The sequence below is a fragment of the Pongo abelii genome, chromosome 3 (genome assembly GCF_028885655.2).
Source record: "Pongo abelii isolate AG06213 chromosome 3, NHGRI_mPonAbe1-v2.0_pri, whole genome shotgun sequence".
NCBI classification, from domain to species: Eukaryota; Metazoa; Chordata; class Mammalia; order Primates; family Hominidae; genus Pongo; species Pongo abelii.
Window position 1 is genome coordinate 129,713,163 of NC_071988.2, and position 19,257 is coordinate 129,732,419.

The 19,257-nt window shown below is 43.7% G+C and overlaps 1 protein-coding gene across 3 annotated transcripts in view; it reads left to right on the forward strand.

Annotated features, from left to right (window-relative positions):
• The window catches only part of HADH (hydroxyacyl-CoA dehydrogenase), a 46,885-nt gene that overhangs the window by 26,451 nt on the left and 1,177 nt on the right, over positions 1–19,257 (forward strand). For all 3 annotated transcript variants that reach the window (XM_009240245.4, XM_054554243.2, XM_054554242.2), the window contains 4 exons: positions 4,723–4,849; positions 8,628–8,717; positions 12,931–13,003; positions 18,433–18,549. In XM_009240245.4, the coding sequence (XP_009238520.3) occupies positions 4,723–4,849; positions 8,628–8,717; positions 12,931–13,003; positions 18,433–18,549 (407 nt within the window). The remainder of the gene's footprint in view (positions 1–4,722; positions 4,850–8,627; positions 8,718–12,930; positions 13,004–18,432; positions 18,550–19,257) is intronic.

Genomic DNA, 19,257 nt, shown 5'->3' on the forward strand with positions numbered 1-19,257 from the left:
TCTCCAGTGTCTGTTATTTCCCTCTGTACATCCATGGGTACCTGTTATTTAGCTACCACTTATATGTGAGAACATATGGTATTTGACTGAGTTGTTTCACTTAAGATAATGGCCTTCACTCCTATTCATGTTGCTTCAAAAGACATGATTTTATTCTTTTTTATAGCTGAGTAGTATTCCATGGTGTATATATGCCACATTTTCTTTAATCAGCTATTGATGGACACTTAGGTTGATTTCGTGTCTTTGCTATTGTGAATAGTGCTGCAATAAACATGAGTGCAGGTATCTTTTTGATAGAATGAGTTTTTTTCCTTTTAATATATACCCAATAGTGGGGCTGCTGGATCACATGTTAGTTCTATTTTTAGTTTTTTGAGAAATCTCCATACTGTTTTCCTTAAAGGTTGTACTAATTTACATTGGCACCAGCAGCATGCAAGGGTTCCCTTTCTCCAGATTCTCACCAACATCTGTTGTTTTTGACTTCTTAATAAAAGCCATTCTGACTGGTATCAGGTGCTAAACTCATTGTGGTTTTAATTTCCATTTCTCTGTTGATTAGTGATGCTGAGCATTTTCTCATATGTTTATTGACCACTAGTATGTCTTTTTTTGAAAAATATCTGTTCATGATCCCTGGACATTCTTGACAGGTTCTGAGGGGTCCCTCCCTGGGCCTTGAACTTTCTTCCTTGTTTATTGCCTTCTCCCAGGAAGGGATCCTCTGACCAAGTTCATCCACCTCCCTCTCTCCTATCCCACAGCTATTTCAAGAAAAGCCAACATGGTTTCTGTTGTTCTCCATCCTCCCACTCCCAGTTTGCTTCCGAAGCTTGGGCTGTTGTGATCTGATCCTTGTCCCAGATGAGTGTGGAGTTACCCATGGTAACATGGAGGGGTCCATCCAGGGACAGGCATGTATGTTTCTTGAAGTGTGTAGGTCATGGATACTCCTATGCCAGAAGCTGCTGTGACGTTCCTTGGTTCATTTCACACTGGCATCTAGAGGCTGCAGAGACATCTGACAGCAGACAGTTAAGGACATGTACGGTACTTCTGTGCTCCATTCTCGGGCATAGGAATACCCTACGTGTCCTTAACTGTATGCCAAGGACCCTCAGAGCAGTTCTGTGTTTCCTGCTTTTTTGGATGGAGCAAACAGAATGGTGTAATTGAAGGGAATGCCTATAGGCAGAGAGGACTTTCCTGTTTTGAGCTTCATCTGGGTTCAATTGAAGTACTCTTGGGAGTGTTAAAGGAGCATTAACTTCTTAGCTCGCTGGCTTCCTGGTGGAATTCTTCCTGGCAGAATGTACCTTGGGATCCAGAGCCTTAGAGTGTGTGACACCTGACCCACTGATCAGTGCTCTTCTAGTGACTTGTTTGACTGTATTTTCATGCTTCTTGGTTGGAATTGAATGGCAGAATAAGATTACATGACAAAAGCAATTCTCAGGACACTTACAGTGGGCAGTGGCTAAAGAGAGACACTTGCATACCAGCTTGTCGGAATGTTAACCTTCAGAGATGGGTGGCCTTGTGGCCAGAGAGGCCCTGCCCCTGACAAAGAGAAGAGACTTGCCTTTCTGTCATCTGTCCATCACGGCCAATCAGTGTCCTCGTGCATTTCACACTGGCATCTAGAGGCTGCAGAGACATCTGACAAAAACAGAAGACACTTGTGGTACCGGGACTGGCTCCCAGGCCAGCAGGGAGCCCTCTGGGATAATAAACACCCACCCCAAAAAAGGGAGTTTTGTCAAGCAGTTTGATCTTTATTGAAAAGATTGGTCACTCTTGATGACAGTGAAAGGCCTGACTGCCCTCCGTTGTCCATGTCTGGTACAGAAGAAGGATCATTGAAGAAAGTCAGGAGGCCTGGGCCTGGTGCTGACCCCACCACCACCTCCAGCCTTGGAAAAGTCCTCAGTTTCATCATCTGTAATGCGAGTTGAGGTGTTTGGGATAAATAATTTCCTAGACCTTTCTGGCTCTAACTCTCTAAGACTAGCTTCCCCCATGTGTAAAATAGGAGCAGCAGCACTGGTACCTATTGTACAGAGTTGTTTAGGAAACTCATTTAATTTAGCTCACATTTCCTGAGTGCCTGCTGTGTATCAGGCACTACACTAGGCCCTTTCACCTGAATTGATGCAAAACAGATGTGAGGTGTGAAAAGAAGACACGAGTCATACCAAAGATGTGACTTTACTGCTGACCTTCTCCACCTTCCTCGGCACTGTTTGTTTTTGTTTTAGATCACCACCATTATTGAATGCTTGCTACATTTTTTAAGCAGCCGTATTGAGAGGTACTTTACTGACAGATTTTACAGTTCGATCCTATAATGGGAGAAAAAAATATAGTCAAGTGATACATTTCGCGTTGGAAGCCCTGATGAAACAGTTGCATCCTGGAGAGGAACATGACTTCTCTAGCAGCAGCCTCAGACACACAAATGAAAAGTATGACCAGGCGCACAGGCAGCCAGATCGAAAGCCTGACTTTCCCCTTTAGACAAAGTATGGACTCTTGAATCCTTTGCCGTCCCCACCACGCCTCTTGTCTTCCTGATACTAGGGTCTGGGGGCATTGCTAATAATCACTGCGTGTGTTGTCGATTTTCTTTTAGAACATTTAAGAGAAAAGTAGTTTTTTTGGTACCTGAGTGTCAGAATGAAAAAAACAAAAGGTGGTTCAAGACAAGTGTTTCCAGGAACATGTAAGAGTACTTTTTTTTTTGTTTTTTGAGACGAAGTCTCGCTCTGTCGCCCAGGCTGGAGTGCAGTGGCGTGATCTTAAGCTCACTGAAACCTCTGCCCCCCAGGTTCAAGCAATTCTCCTGCCTCAGCCCCCCTAGTAGCTGGGATTACAGGCATGCGCTACCATGCCCAGCTAATTTTTGTATTTTTAGTAGAGACAGGGCATGTTGGCCAGGCTCGTCTCGAACTCCTGTCTTCAAGTGATCCACCTGCCTCGGCCTCCTAAAGTGCTGGTATTACAAGTGTGAGCCACCGTGCCCAGCCCAGAGTACATTTTGTTTGTGGACGAAAAGACTGTCCTATGTGTTTAATATTCTCTGAAGACAGTGTGAGACTTTTAGGAACAGAGTCAGCCTGACCCTGTTGGGAGAGGCAGAGCAGAGGTCTGCTGGGGAGAGATCATTTCCTCCTTCTGATAAAATGTGCCAGAGTGCCCTGGACTGGCAATACCTGGAACTGGGCTCTGATGTCACTTTATTTTACCAAATGTGCCCGAGTTTCCCCTTTTTGCAGGTGAATGGCCCTTCAAACGTTCTATGAAAAGGGGTATTACGATTGTAATACTAATCTTTAAAATAACACTCTCTTTTCTTAAGGGGAGTGTGGAGCCACAGCTGGCACAGCCTTGGGCCCAGGCTGTCCCTGCTCTGCTTTTGTGGTTCCAGGTGCTTGTGGTGCAGGTTGTGTGGTTGAACGGTGCTTGTGTTGGCTACACACATTGTTATTGGAAGAGGATCTTTTTTTCATTACCTTCTGTAATGGGGAATAGTTTATATTATTTTCCCCAATGACCACAAGCAAGAAACTTTGAAAACTGAAATTTTAAGACCTTAAAAAATGTCTTTTTTTTTTTTAAAAAAAGGAAAGCCTGGCCTTTAAATGGCCTACCTTGGAAGCTGTTGGAGAAGGCAGATGTGCTCATACCTGGAAAGAGAAGGTTCTCCGCTGCCTACTCACACTGGTCTCGCCTTTTACCTCTTTTCCCTCCTTTCCAAATAACTGGTTTCTTCTCCCTTCTCTTCCTCCTCTCCTCCCACCCCCCACTGATTTGAGCAGATTATAGTATTGCCTTTTAGGTAAGCAGGAACCCCCAAGTCTGGTCAGTAAGGGATCCTTGCCTTTCTTGCCCTGTCACAGGCCATCTTGGTTGGAATCAGCACCAGGCCGGTTTGTATGTTTTTATCCGCAAGGTGGCGCTGCAGGAAAGCCTGGAAGTCGACCTGTTTAAAGCTTTTCCTCTCATGCTTTTGGCACCCCACTTTACTGTGGCCTTAACTAAATTTGGTTTAAGTCAGTATGGATTTTTTTTTAATTAATAAGTTAATGTCTTATATATGCATATGCCTATATCCTCTTTTCCCCAGATCTACCTGGGTAACCTTAAAATTTTTTTGAACCGTGTTGGTTTTCTTGTTTTCATTTCAATTCCCATCCAATTGAAAAATAAAGCTTTTCACTTCAGGGAAAATATCTTAATTCATGTTTATTATCAGATGTTTCTGATTGAGGATTTATGTGCTCATTTAGAATTTTGTTGCTTTTAGGTGTCTTTATTTCATTATTCTTTGATCACTGAGTTTCGTTTGTGACTGGGATTGGTTAAGTAGCTTGATCAATTAGCCACCTCTTGTTATCTCACATACCTTGGAAGTTAATTAATACAAGTAGATAGGGGAAATTTTGTTCTGGAAAATCAAGTAAGGATTGGTGAAGGTTAAATACCTCTTCGGAACAGGAAGTTCCAATTTTATTTACTTTCAAATTTAAAAATTTTTAAAAAGCTGAAGTCACTTGATTTCAGCCTCTTATATGAAGATGTGTCTTCTCCCTGATTCCCCCAATGGGTCAGGACAACAGATGTGGCAGTAAGCAGTCACCTTGTGCATTGCACCCAAGAGTCATGCTGTTTTGAAAGATGAGATTCACTCTGATACTCCACTATATTTTCTCTTCACAGACATACAATCTTTGCCAGCAACACTTCCTCCTTGCAGATTACAAGCATAGCCAATGCCACCACCAGACAAGACCGATTCGCTGGCCTCCATTTCTTCAACCCAGTGCCCGTCATGAAACTTGTGGAGGTCAGTGGGTGTCAGCTTGTGTGTGTCTGCCAGCTCTCTCAGTCCTGCTTTTCTGTGTTACACCAGCCCTGCCACCAGTTGCCTAGGATGGGTTTTAACCTGAGGGTAGAAGGTTGTCCCTGAGCCTCATATCTAGGAGGGCTCCTATGCTTTGTTTCTTCACAGCCCTGTGTCTTGCTTAGTGATATCCAGAAAGGCTGTTAACTTTTTGGAATGTCATTTACTTATTTGTGCCAGAGCTGATGGGCAGTGCTGAGAGGCATCAGAATGGGAAGGCAGCACTAGAAACCATAGGCTTGATGGGACCACAGAGAGGGCAGCTACACGTGTTCATATTATCTCGTCGAGATCAGCTTGCCCATGCTGTAAATGCAGTTCTCATTAGATCCACTGTACTAGCTTGTCCACAGTTCCTGGGGTTAATTCTGACCCCATGTAATGGTGCCTTAGCGTTGTCCCCAGATGAGGTACATCTCCTGTGCGTTGTGATCAGAGCTATTAAAAACAGCTCCCATTGGGTGCGGCGGCTCATGCCTGTAATCCCAGAACTTTTGGAGGTGTAAGTTAGTGGATTCCTTGAGATCCAGGGGTTCAGGAACAGCCTAGGCAACATGGCAATACCCCATTTCTACAAAAAATAAAAAATCAGCCAGGGGTTTTGGTGCATGCATGTAGTCTCCAGTACTTGGAAGGCTGAAGTGGGAGGATTGATTGAGCCTGGGAGGTTGAGGCTGCAGTGAGCTGTGATTGCACCACTGCACTCCAGCCTGGATGACAGAGCAAGATCCTATATTGAATAAAAAAACCCTAAAAGTAAAAAAATAAAACCAGCTTCTGATAGCCTTGAGCCTCCTGACCATAAACCTGGAAGGTGGAGGGGGGAGGCAGGGAGGGCTTCCCCAGCATCCTGTTTGGAATGCTTGGAGACTCCAATATGTTGGAGTTGGAGTCACAGTAGGCAATTTGCACCTGAAATGGGACAACTTGCCTTTTATAGGGTCCTAATTACAGGGTCTGAGGAGCAGCCGCTATTAAAGTAGCATTTGTTCTGAGGTTGAGGAGTTATTGCCGTGCAAAGTGTGGGGGACGCTGGTGCTGCCATGTGGGTGATGTGGGGCCAGGCAAACCTCCAGACACTGGCTGTGGCCTCTCTGGGAATGTGTATCGTCTGTTTTCTTCATTATTGCCTTTTCCAACTCCCTTTTCCTTCCTTTATCCTCCTCATTCCCTCACCACTACTCAGCATAAGCATTTTTAATAAGTCATAATAATGACCATTTTTTTAGCATTTTCTCTCAAGTGACAACTTTGACCATCTTGCAATGGGACTTTTTCTGTCTTGCTAACATTGCTTCTTAGCTTCCTCCTATTTTCTCCTATCCCCTAAGGCTGATTTTTTGAAGAAGTTGAAGAATGAAGGGGAGGGGTTTGGGGAACAGAAGAAACAGTATTTAACAGCTCTTATCTCATGCAGATTAAGAGCAAAGAAGTGGCATGCATTTCCAACATTTCAGTACTTAGGGACTAGTTGATTTCTTTAGTTATTATATTGTATATATAAGTGTTTTGGAGATAGGCACATTCTGTAGATTTACTTTAATAATGTTTTCAACTGCATTTATCTGGTAATGTATGCTTTTGTCTTTGGAAATGTAGTGTGTTGGTTGTAAACAGCTGATGTTTAGCAAATGCTACTATTTTTTAGAAAGTATTTTGTAAAAGTGTTCTTCTTCTCTATTCAGTTTTTATTGTTTAACTTTAGCTCTTCCTTGTGTTGCTGGTGGTGTACACCAAAATGACTTGTATAATAAGCTAAGTGGCTCCTTTACTTAGGACTGGGCTCATTTAAATGTATATATATGTATTTTTTTTTCAGACTCTGTTGGAACTATGAGCAGCGTATCTGTACAAATTACTGTTCATTGAATGAATGAATGAGTGAATAAACATGCATCTCTCCTGTTTAAAAAGAAACAAAACTTCACTATTATTAACCCCTTTAAACCAAAAACTTATTTTGAAAACTCCATAGTCAGCAGTGTTTGTCCCAGCTCAGTCTGTGGTTTTGATGGGGACTTTTTAGACCTCCTTTCAAACAGGTCTGGGATTCTGTTTGATTTGTGGTACCCGCAGGGTGTCTTCTGGTCTTTCTCGTCCTCCTCCTCTTCTCCATCTTCACTGTGTCTTTTCCTGTTTCCATCCATTCACTTCTGTTGATGTCACAACATGACACCATGGCCCAGGCTATGATCACACGAAAACAGGAGTGAGAACTCTTCTTTGTTTATATAGCACCTTTCATCCCTGCACAGACACTAGCTCATTAGTTCACCAAGTCAGACGGCCCTCTTGCAGAGGGAAGACATGCCCATGATCCCCATTTCAGAGAAGAGAGGTGAGGCAGTTTCCTAAGATCCCATGAAGGGTCTGAAGTAAACCCTTTGACTCTGATTGAAGTTCTTTACTGGCCTTTACATTTTACATATATATATGTGTGTGTGTGTGTGTGTATATGTGTGTGTGTGTGTATGTATATATATAGTTGAATGAATGAGTGAATAAACACGCATCTCTCCTGTTTAAAAAAATATATATATACTTCATCTGGTTCTTTCCATTTACCATTACACGAGTTCTCTAAATGCCCAGCTGACTGTGCTGAGCATCGTGCTTGGTGCCGTCCCCTACAGATGCCAGTAGGGCAGCCCTTGTGCCCTTCCCTGTACCTCACAGAGGTCAGGAGGGCTGCTGGAGCAGGTGGCAGGCCCCGCTTGCTGTAAATGAAAGCCTTCCCTAGCAGGATGAGTCTGTTCTGAAGCCAAGGGGCCACTGGCCTCTAGAGCATCTGTGTGGCAGAGGGTGGAGTCATGGGAGGAATACTCAGGAATCCAGGAGAACTGTCACTTGGGCAAATTACTCCACTTTCCTGGGGCTCCTCCTCATCTATAATAGAAGGTCAAGTCCCATGTAGAGGACTCTAAGGGCAACCATCTTATACTTCCAGACTTCTAATAATTAAATAATGGAAGTCAGCATTTATTGAGCATTTGTGCTTAGGCTTTGTGCTTTACTCCCAGTCTAATTTCATTCTCACCTCAACTTCCTGAGGTGAACAGAGTGATTTCAGTGTCATTTCAGTTTCAAGAAACATACTCAGGGTCACACAGCCAGTAAATGGTGCAACTGAACCCAGGCTTGTCTCAACAACAAAGCCTGTAAAACTGTCCTATACACACATGTACACACATACACTTGTATTTTAAGCCTTGATTTTGTACATTCTACCATACACTGTTGTCTTTTTTTTTTTTTTGAGACGGTGTCTCGCTCTGTCACCCAGGCTGGAGTGCAGTGGCATGATCTCGGCTCACTGCAACCTCCACCTCCCAGGTTCAAGCAATTCTCCTGCCTCAGCCTCCCAAGTAGCTGGCACTACAGGCACATGCCACCACGCCCAACTAATTTTTGTATTTTTAGTAGAGATGGGGTTTCACCATGTTGGCCAGGATGGTCTCGATCTCTTGACTTCATAATCTGCCCGCTTCGGCCTCCCAAAGTGCTGGGATTACAGGCATGAGCCACCACATTTGGCCTCTGTTGTCTTAAAATAGTCATTTTGGGAAATACATTGTTTCTGGCTTGAGATTCCTACTTCTATGCAGAAACTCAAACTATTTTTGTTGCCTATATGGAGGCTTTCGATCAATCATTCCTTGAACCATTCTACTGAAGTTGCTTGCTGACACTCTGGTCATAATTCTCTGCTTTGCATTTCCAGGTCATTAAAACACCAATGACCAGCCAGAAGACATTTGAATCTTTGGTAGACTTTAGCAAAGCCCTAGGAAAGCATCCTGTTTCTTGCAAGGTAAGAGTATGGGTAGCTGGGAAGGAGGTAGTTCTTTTCTTCTTGGACCCTGACTTGTTCCTGGTAGAATTCTTCTCATAGAATGATGTGAAAGAAGGAGCATTGTATACTGCAAGCTTGTCCACGTGCTGTAAAGAGCAATCCGTGCCTCCTGTTCTAGTTTGCAGACAGGGAAACTGGACTCCTAAGCCATGCCTAAGGCCATCAGGTGGATAGTCTGAGACCTGAATGGAGCTCAGGACACCAGCTGAGTAGAAGACACGGGACTGCTCTCTGTCCTGGCTTTTGTCTCCTGATGAGTGGCTGCATTTTCGTAAATGGTTTTGGTTGCCCAATCAGCTGTAACTTCCACTGGGCCACTGGGAGTCAGAACCCTGTGTGTCAGGAAGAGCTTGGTAAACACATACATCCCTAACAGAAAATGAGGGCTTTACTTTTGCAAGAAATACTACAGATGGTGAAATAAATGATAAGACAGTGAGAGAGCAACCTGCCAAAGTAGCAATAAGGAACCTGTTTCTCACTGGAAAGTTGCATTATGTTTTTATTGTTTGTTGTTTTGTTTTTCAAGAAGCAGCATGGTTTAGTGGGAATCCTGCTTGACCTCCATCTGTTTTTCCCCTTTCTTAAGCTGCCCAGTTATTGTATATAAAATAATCCCAGTTCCTGAAATGATAACCTACCTGAAGGTAATTATTTTGATTACCTTCAGTTTCTCCATTTGCTTTAGTTCCTCTTTAGTTCCTCCAAAACTCGGGGACTATACTTATGCATGACTTTGCAGTTTTTCTTAAGAGGTAGTTGTGTCACAAAATGCTACACCATTACAAAGATTTACATATAAGTCATCTACTTTTTTTTTTAACCGTAATCCTTTATATCATTATAGTTCTCATAGCAAACTTCTGCTTTCTAAAATATTCTCGAGTTTGAACTCACAGTACTGTACTAACCCATGAAAAATCATGTTGTTCATGAATCATCTGAAGAAGCCATCTGTTGAGGTGGACTCCAGCAGCCAAAGAGAGCAGGCTTGTGTGTCCTGCTCCTTCCCGTCCATGGGTAAAGTGTTGTTAGGTAGTCTCATGCTTTAACACCCATTTTTTGTTTGTTTAGTTCTGTAGTTTTAAGTCATCTAGATTTCTAAAATCAAATTAATAATTGGATGGTATGATTGTACTTTCTTACGCAGTTATGCTTTGTTAGTGGAAGAAAGTAGTAATAGTATTGAAAAGAACGTCTGTGCAAGACAAAAAGATATGGAAACAGAAGTACAGGGAAAAGCTAATGATTATCTTCAGCAGCATAATAATTAATCTACAAAGTAATGATTCAGTCTTCCATCAGAGTGGCCACGGCAACTGCAGAGATGGGAACTCTTTGTTCTCATTAAATTGTTCTTGTTAGGTCATTCCAGAACTCTCTCTGTGTGGTATTCTAAGGGCTTTCAGAGGGTCTTTCTGGTTCAGTTATTGAAGCTCTTGATGAGGCATCTGGACAATATATGGCAACCACATAGGACAAGGGTCAGCAAATTTCTGTAAAGGACCAGATAGTGAATATTTTCAGCCATACAGTCTCTGTTGCAAGTAGTCAGTTCTATTGTTGTAGTATGAAAACAGCCGTAGACAGTATAGGCAGTATGAGTGTGGCTGTGCTCCAGTAAAACTTGACTTACAAAAACAAGCTGTGGGCTGGATTTGGCCTACAGTATTGTACTTTACCAATACTTGACATAGAAGAGGGACATTAATGTGCCTGGAATGTGCCTTCCTAGTGAGACTTCATGAGGGGATTGTGGTATAAAGGTTAAGGGTATGAACTAGCCCAACTGGGTTCAAATCCTGGTGTCGGCACTTATTACCTGTGTAACCTTAGGCAAGCTACTTAACCTCACTGTGCCTCAGTGTCCTCATGCCTCACATAGGGATAATTATAGTACCTCTCTCACAGGGTTATTATCAGGAATGAATAAATTAATATTTTTAAAGTATTTAGAACAGTACCTGGCACACAGTAAGTACAGTAAATAAAATGTGTTTAATAAATAAGAATCTGAAAAATATGAATTTGATTACATAAAATAAAATTACTTTATTTAAAGTTTGTGTCTCCTGCTAGGCACGGTGCCTCACGCCTATAATCCCAGCACTTTGGGAGGCCAAGGCTGGTGGATCACTTGAGCCCAAGAGTTCGAGACCAGCCTGGGCAACATGGCAAAAACCTTCTCTACAAAAAAAATAGCTGGGCATGGTGGTGTGCACCTGTGGTCCCAGCTACTTGGGAGGCTGAGGTGGGAGGGTCGCTTGAGCCCAGAAGGTGGAGGCTGCAGTGAGCTGAGATCACGCCACTGCACTCCAGCCTGGGCAACAGAGCAAGACCCTGCCAAGAAAAAAAAAAGACTGTGTCTCTTCACGTTCCACCAATGTACTGATAGCATCTGTCTCTCTGCATTCTCAATAGCATCAAATATTATTACAGTGGGGGAAAAAACCTTTGATAATCTTGTTGGCAAAAATGCACATTTTTTGGATTACTAGTGAGTTTATTTATTTTTATTTTTATTTTATTTTATTTTATTTTTCGAGATGGAGTCTCGCAGTGTCGCCCAGGTTGGAGTGCAGTGGCGCAATCTCAGCTCATTGCAACCTCCGCCTCCCAGGTTCAAGCGATTCTCCTGCCTCAGCCTTCCGAGTAGCTAGGACTACAGGCACGTGCCACCACACCCGGCTAATTTTTGTATTTTTAGTAGAGACGGGGTTTCACTGTGTTGGCCAGGCTGGTCTTGAACTCCTGACCTTGTGATCCTCCCACCTTGGCCTCCCAAAGTGCTGGGATTACAGGCGTGAGCCACTGCGACTGGCCAGTGAGTTTAAATATTTAATGAGTCTTGGCACTTTTTCCTTATTGAGCTCTATGAGCTTTTTCTGTAGAAGATATTAACTGTTGGAGCTTCATGTTCTCAGGTACCCTATCTTGAATCTATAGTGAACCTTTTGAAGTTGAAAAGAGTATTTTTGTCTCAATTATAAAATCTGTATTGTTCCATAATCTTAATTAAGCTGATAAAACTTGTTTGTGCATCTTTGTGCCCATGTGGCAATAGATGGGGTTAGGGCTTGGTTTCAGTTTGCCTAGGGTTAAAGGAAGTTCACATCCTTTGTGTTATTGTCCAGTTTCCCAGCATGCAATCAGGTTAGCTCTGTGAGGGGTGCCTGGTCATCTGTAATTCAGACATTAAGGAAGTACCTGGTGTGTGCTAGAAACAGAATGCAGAGTTCGGGCCAGGGTGAGGATTTCTGCCCTCAGGAAGATCACAGCCTTTTGACAAAAGAGGAGGCACCATTTGCCTAGTGGACATCAGCCTCAACAAAAAATCACCTGTTTTTCTCTGCAAGTCCCTGGAAGAGATCAGTAGATAAAATCCAAATCCCACACCTGTCCTCCAGAGAGATGATTAATGTTAGTTACTGAGAAGGGAAACGGATGAAAGGCGTATGTGGCACAGGGGTCACCGCAGGATGCAGCGGTCTTAGGGGGTGTGCCGTGAAAGGCCAGCTCTCTGTCAGTGGCTCTGCTCCTTTGTCGGAGCACCTGCCCCCAAGTCAGCTCCACTGCACTGTGCGCCGGAACCTGAGAAGTTGCTGAGTAGCCTAGGAGTGGCTCCAAGGAGCCTGGAAAGCAGTCCTCCTTTGAGGACCATTCAAGGTGGAGTGTGACGTTTTGTCGATTCTTGAAAGGGAATTGGAAGGAAAGAGGAGGAGTAAAGGGATGGGTGTAGGGCTGTGTGTACAGCATTTTATGTGTTTTCTGATTTGTCTTCACAACTTTGAGACAAACTGTCACCCCCAGTTCACAGATGATGAAACAAATTCAGAGTGACAGAAGGACCAAGAGAGTATTCAAGACTGAACCCAAATCTGCCTGTCCCAAAGCCATGCTCTTCCAGGTCACACCTGTGCCTTGGTCTGTTTTTATGTCAGGATCTGTGCAGTGGGGCATCTGGGTTTGAATTTTTTTTTAAGTACTATGATTGTTGGATAAATTGTCATATGAGATAGAAATAAGGCCATGCTGCAAATTTCGAAAATGTACAGCTTGATAAATGGGGGCAAACATGATCCAGGGTAAGAAGGGGCAATTTGGTGACTTCACAAAAGATACCATTTAATGAAAGTTTACTAGTTTTTTGTTTTTTTGTCTTCCAAAACAGGACACTCCTGGGTTTATTGTGAACCGCCTCCTGGTTCCATACCTCATGGAAGCAATCAGGCTGTATGAACGAGGTATCCTTCTGACCCAGGCCAGGAGCAGCAGGCCTCAGCTCCTGGCGCCACTGTCTGGAATTCTCAGTGTCTCTAGGAGGGGTCGGGCCGTGCACAACGGAGGAAGCAGTGTCTGTTTTCTAGCTCTGTGAGCTCAGCTGCACCCTGGGCCCTGGTACCTTTTTCACTGTTTTCCCGGGGCCTCCTGGCTTCCCTGTGAGGCCTCTGAGAAAGGTTTCTGGAACTCCTACCACCCCCACTACAGTCCCAGCCAGAGCAATTGCATGGCCGTCCCAGATTGATATCCTGGATCTCTGCTTTTGATTAAAAGGTTTACTGCTTTTAAAAATAATCATAATGTAAAAATCACTAGGCTAGGAGATCTTGAAAGTTCCTTAAAGTTCTAAAACTTGTGACTGACAGGTGATTAGAAATATGTGACAAGGCCGATATGTGGTAAGGACAGTTTTTAGTAGTCTGTCCTTACTGAGTGATGTCATGATGTACTTTTTGTAACCTTAAGAATGGTGTAAACAGTTTTCCTCAGTACTTGATCGACAAAGAATGCTTTTCTCTGCTGTAGAAATACCAGATTTGGGACAGGGTCCAGGCTTCTAAATTGATCTGCATCCTCCTGCCTGCTTTCCCTCCCTGGTTTCTGGAAAGGTAGCTATCATGTCTGCTTCAAAGGCAAACAAGCCGTAATAGGACTGGATAAAAAGCAAGTGTAATTGTTTTCAATTACTTCATTCATAAATGCTCACTCCTGAGAGTGTCATTTTTTAAACAAAACATTTACACCAGCTCCTCCAGAGAGATGAAAGCACATTTGCTTCCTCAAAATCTGCTTTAAATATTAAAACTTTTCTCTATGGTTTATGGAAGCAATTGCCTCACTTTTGCTCCAAGATCAAACCAACACTTCTGTGTTTATCCATCAACAAATATGCCTAATTACACCTCAAAGAAAGCACAGAGCATTTTACCCTACCTTGAAAGGCAGTTGTATGTCTTTTTTTTTTTTTTTTTTAATGTAATGTTTTAGAATGTAGCATGTGAGAGATCCACCTCTTCATGGTGTTTTCTCATGCACCATTTGATGCATTCTCCAATGCACCAAGTATCAGATGGTAAGTTAAAAGCCCTCTTCTTGTCTGTGGTCCCTTTCTGCACAGGTGCATGCCCTTTGGCCCTCACCATCCCTGGCCACCTGTGGGCTGAAGCTGGAAGAGCAGGACCTGGCCTCAGGACATGCTCTTAGCTTGCTCTGGGCATGGGCTTCAACAGCCTATCATTGCTGGTCCCCCTGCTTCTTTTTCCACCACCACCTCAGAATCTGCTTCTGAAGTTGCTGGGTGTCCTGCCTGGGGTGGGTGCTGCTTCTCTACTGCACACTACAGTCACACCCTAGGCCTCTTACCACGTCCCCCCACCCACCACCTGCTCCCTCCTCTCAGCCAACACAGAGGAGTGCTCAGAGCATGCCCACCGTGCCATCTCAGTCATATAGTTCCACCTTGAAGCCTCAAGCATCTGGAGGCTCCTTCTCTTGTCTGCCACATCTGTTCATCACTTTTGATTCCTTCCTGTCATGCCTGTTCCACCTCTTCATCCCAGCTTTTCCCCATCCCAGTCAGGCTGCCTTCATGAGGTTCCTTAGGTAGCAGAGTAATTCACTCTACTCATGTCTTTTCCTGACTGGTCCCCACTACTGCACTTACTGAAAAAGTATCATATTGTCCAGGAAGTTGAGACACCGCCTACTGCATCTTCCCTCACACCCCCTGCACAGCCTCGGCAGACACTCTGTGACTGTTCCTGAACTCATGCAAGGAGAACTTTTCTGTACCCCACTGTTGATACACCTGGGGCTCCATGCACATGGTTTGGCCAATGCTGCCTTGAGTGGTGCAGGCTCTCTGGAAGGATGTGTGCGCTGTTGTAGGTCAGACCTCCTGGATGACCGGGCCCCTGCCACTAACACTTCTTGCCAGTCCCCATGGGATCTCGTGGAGGCTCACGCCCTTTTGCTCTGCTGTTTGTCCACTCATTGTGGCTTCCATGTTGGGCCTTCTTTCCCAGTGTCCCAGCTCTGTCCTCACTCTTCCTATTGCTCTTGTTCCTTCACACTGTGACTGAAGCCTGATGCATGCCCCAGTCACTGTCACCCCTGTCAGAGGGACAGAGGCTGGATAGGCTGTGTCTGACAGTGGACTGCTGCCCTTGCCAGGCACCCACTCCTAATGGCCAGTGTGGGCAGGATGGTGGGGCCGAATGGTCAGCTCTTCTCAGGAGGGCTCTGCTGGCAGCAGGCCTGGGAGGACCATGAGCCTGCCCCCCAGTCACCATGTGACATCTTGCTCACGTTGTCGCCCCTGCTCAAGACAGGCTCAGTGTTCTCTGGTTTCCTGCCATCTACAAGCTCTGCCAGAGAGCCTTCCTTCTGGCCACCCTCTGCCCCTGCTGTTATCACCGCCAACTACTCCTGCCATTCCCGTGTGGCCCCACCTGAGTGTCTGCAGAGCTCCCAGCTGGACGTCATCTCTGTCATCACAACTCTTCTTGCTTTGGCTCTCCCTTGGGTCACTTGTCACTGTCTTCCCTGTGGCATGGCAGGTGTTTTCTTTCCCTTACTGTACTCTCTTTTCTGGGGTACTCTGGCTCCTCCTCATCATCATATGCCCCAAGGTGCTGTGTAGCTCGGGCACATAGGCAGCTGCTGATGAGTAAAAATGCTGTTTCTGAGTTGTTGCTGAGTGCCTCTGTTGTTCGTGCTAAGAATGGTTGGCAGATGGTGCTGCTGAGCCAGACAAAGAAGCAGATGTTGGGCAAGTCCCAGGCCCTCAGCTGTGCTGATCTCGAGTTCACTGAGGAAGCTTTCCTTTGCTGTCTTGTCTGGAGTTAGGGGCTCTTAACTGGAAGGAGGTGGGAGAGGGTGTCCAATGAACCTCCTAAGGTTGACGCAGAATTTAGGGTATATGTGCATTTTTTATGGAGAGGGTGTCTGATTGTCAGAAGTACTTGATTCTAAAGAAGTTTAGGAATTATTAGTTTAAAACATGATTCCACATCTAACTGTCACTTGGCACACCAATCTCTGTATTTTATTTCTCTGTTTCTGAAAGTTTGCCTCTTTTGCTCTGCATTATTGAGAACACGATTTTTAGAGTTATGCTGACTTTGTAGAGTTATTTAGATATTTTTCTATCATGTGCTGTATCTTCACATTATTTCTTGAAATAAAACAGTCCTCAAGTGAGTCTCTGAATATGGAATTACAGCGTTGCTTCTAGGGTTAATTTTCCTGTCCTTGAATATAGATTTCATTAAATGGCTTTAGCTGAGTTGCAACCATTATGCTGTCAGATTTCTGTCCCAGGGAGACTGCCAGTAATAAATGAACCAGTACATAAGCATGTTAGGTTGTGATGAGTAATTGTGGAGAAGAAGATAGTAAGGGGTAGCAAGAGTCTTGTCCTGGTGTCCTGGCCTTTTCTTTAGTGCAGGGAGTTGCTTTTTTTATCTATGCAGGGAGGAGAAGAGGCTCTCTGAAGTATGACACCTGAGCAGAGGCCTGGAGGAAGTGAGAGACTGAGCCCCGAAGCTGTCCGAGGGCAGCACCCTAGGCACAGGGAGCATATCCCAAGCCTGAGGAGCCTGTGAGGCCGGCACTTCCAGCATTCCAGGGCTCTACCAGCACAGAAGCTGCAGGGCTTCCTAATGAAATCTTCTGAGTAGAACCCACTTTTAAGCTTCATAGCCACACCCCAAATATGCTGTGTTCCTTCCCATTCCTGCCTCTGCATGTGCTGTTCTCTCTACCTAGAATGCCCTTCCTGGTCTGCTCATCTCAGGATTATCTTCACCTTCCCAGGACCCAGGCATGGGGGTGGTTTTGGTGAAGCCCTGGCAGTGTGAGTAAATCTCTCCATCTTTACTCACACAGAGCTGTGTGAGTCATGAATCTTCAGGTCTTATTATGTTGAAGTTTTTGGCTTACACATCTGAGTTCTCCCATTATGTCATGCGTACCTTGCGTGCTTGTCTTGTTTATTTTTGTCTCATTCTACATCTCTGGTGCCTGCTACATAATAAATAAAAGTTGAATGAATGAATGAATGAATGAGGCTGCCTATATGATTGTTTTTGTTTCTTTGCTTTCTTATGGCCTAACACTCAAATCATGATTTCTCAGGCATCTCTAATCCTAATTAGTGTAGTTATTAGTAATGTCAACCATAATAAATAATTGTGGTGTATTTTAGTCACCTTAAAATGCCTTGAAATCCTTTGGAATTACTTTAGTACTTTATATGCTTTTAAAAAAATGTCATCTTTATCGATGTTTAAGTGGTTTCTCTCTGAGTGTCTTAACATTCTTCCCTCTTTTCTTTAGCTTTGATCTGATTGACTTCTTCTTAATGCTTTGGAACAAAATTCTAGATAGCCACCTGTTGCAGACCATTCTACTTTTCTGATTTCAAAGAAAGGCCTCCGTAAGAGAGTTCTCCGTAAAGAAAGTTCTCCATAAAGGCCTCCTGGGGCCAAAGGACATAGTAAGAGTAAATTTCCAAGGGAAAAGCACATTGATCCTTGTCTTAGTCTACTCAACAGACTTCCAAACATGTGTGGTGATTCTAACTTGGGTTTGGGCTTTTCGTTAAAAGGTATCTTGACTAAAAGGTTTGTGTGAAATGTGATGCCAGGGGAATACTCCTTACTTGTAAAACCCAAAAAACTGGAGGGAAAAAAATACATACAATAACTATACATACAAAAGCAGAAAGCTTAGTTTTCTTTTTTAAGAAAGTTTATTTATAAATCAAAAATATGCTCTAGCATTAAATTATACTTTAATAAATGGTTCCAGAGTTGGAAAATCCCAATGTATTTGAAAGTAGCTGAAGTTTCAGGCATGGAGGCTTCTGTCTCCATGAACAGGGTATCAGTACTCCAAAATTCACCTCAGTGATGCCTAGCTTTGAAAATCTTGGGCCACACACTGTGGCTTACACCTGTAATCTCAGCACTTTGGGACGCTGAGGCGGGAGGATCACTTGAGGTTGGAAGTTTGAGCCCAGACTGGCCAAATGGTGAAACCCTGTCTCTACTAAAAATACAAATATTAGCCTTGTGTGGGGGCGCACACCTGTACTCTCAGCCACTTGGGAGGCTGAGGCAGGAGAATCACTTGAACCCAGGAGGCGGAGGTTGCAGCGAGCCAAGATCGTGCCATTACACTCCAGCTTGGGTGACAGAGCAAGTAAAGTCTTATGACCTCTTTGGCGTGTACTTTAGAGAGGAAATCTTACCCAAGCCAGAAAGTCTCACTCTAGACATTTTTTTTATTGTGCAAGCATATAAAATTCTAGTAATTCTGGGGCTAATCCTGTGATAGGGAGAATTCAAGGAAAGGTGGTGGTGACCCAGTGCTGCTGTTTTCTCCTTAGGTGATGCATCCAAAGAGGACATTGACACTGCTATGAAATTAGGAGCCGGTTACCCCATGGGCCCATTTGAGCTTCTAGATTATGTCGGACTGGATACTACGAAGTTCATCGTGGATGGTAGGAATTGGAATTTTTTGTTGTCTTTAATTGAGTTGAGGTAGTTTTTCTGAACTGTAAATTATAATGCCTTTTTAAAAAAAGTTAGCAGGGGTCTTAATAAAGACCTTTTAAAATCCTGCCTCACCAGGTTGAGAATTCATGAACAGATGTCAGGAGAAGGAAGAATGTGACTGTCCAGTGTCTCTTTAACAGGGTAACCTTGAAGAAGAAAAAACCTTTATGGATTCACAGGAAGTTACAAATATAGCACAGACAGGTCTTGTGTGCCCTTCACCCGGTTTCCACCAATGGTTATATAGCCATAGTACAATATTAAATCCCAGGAAATTGACACTGGTACACTGTGTTATTTTATCACATAAATAGATTTGTGTAACCTCCATTGCAAGCAAGATACACATCCATTTAAAAAAAATATATCCATTGTAATGTAATAGCTCTGAAGACAGGGTAAAAATAATAATTAAAACTGGACTACTGAAGTTGAATGTAGCTAACTGTTCCCAAGTTTCACAGAATGCTAGTTGAAGAATTAAATTTTGAATCTTATGTGGATGCAAAATACCAATGGCAGGAATGCAGATTTTTTAACGTGTATTCTGAAAGTTAACTGTGCCAGTGATGAATCCAACCAGCAAATTAATGGCTTCTGTCAGTGTACTTGGGCCTTTGACCTTAGTGATTTCTGAGAAGACACTGGATAAG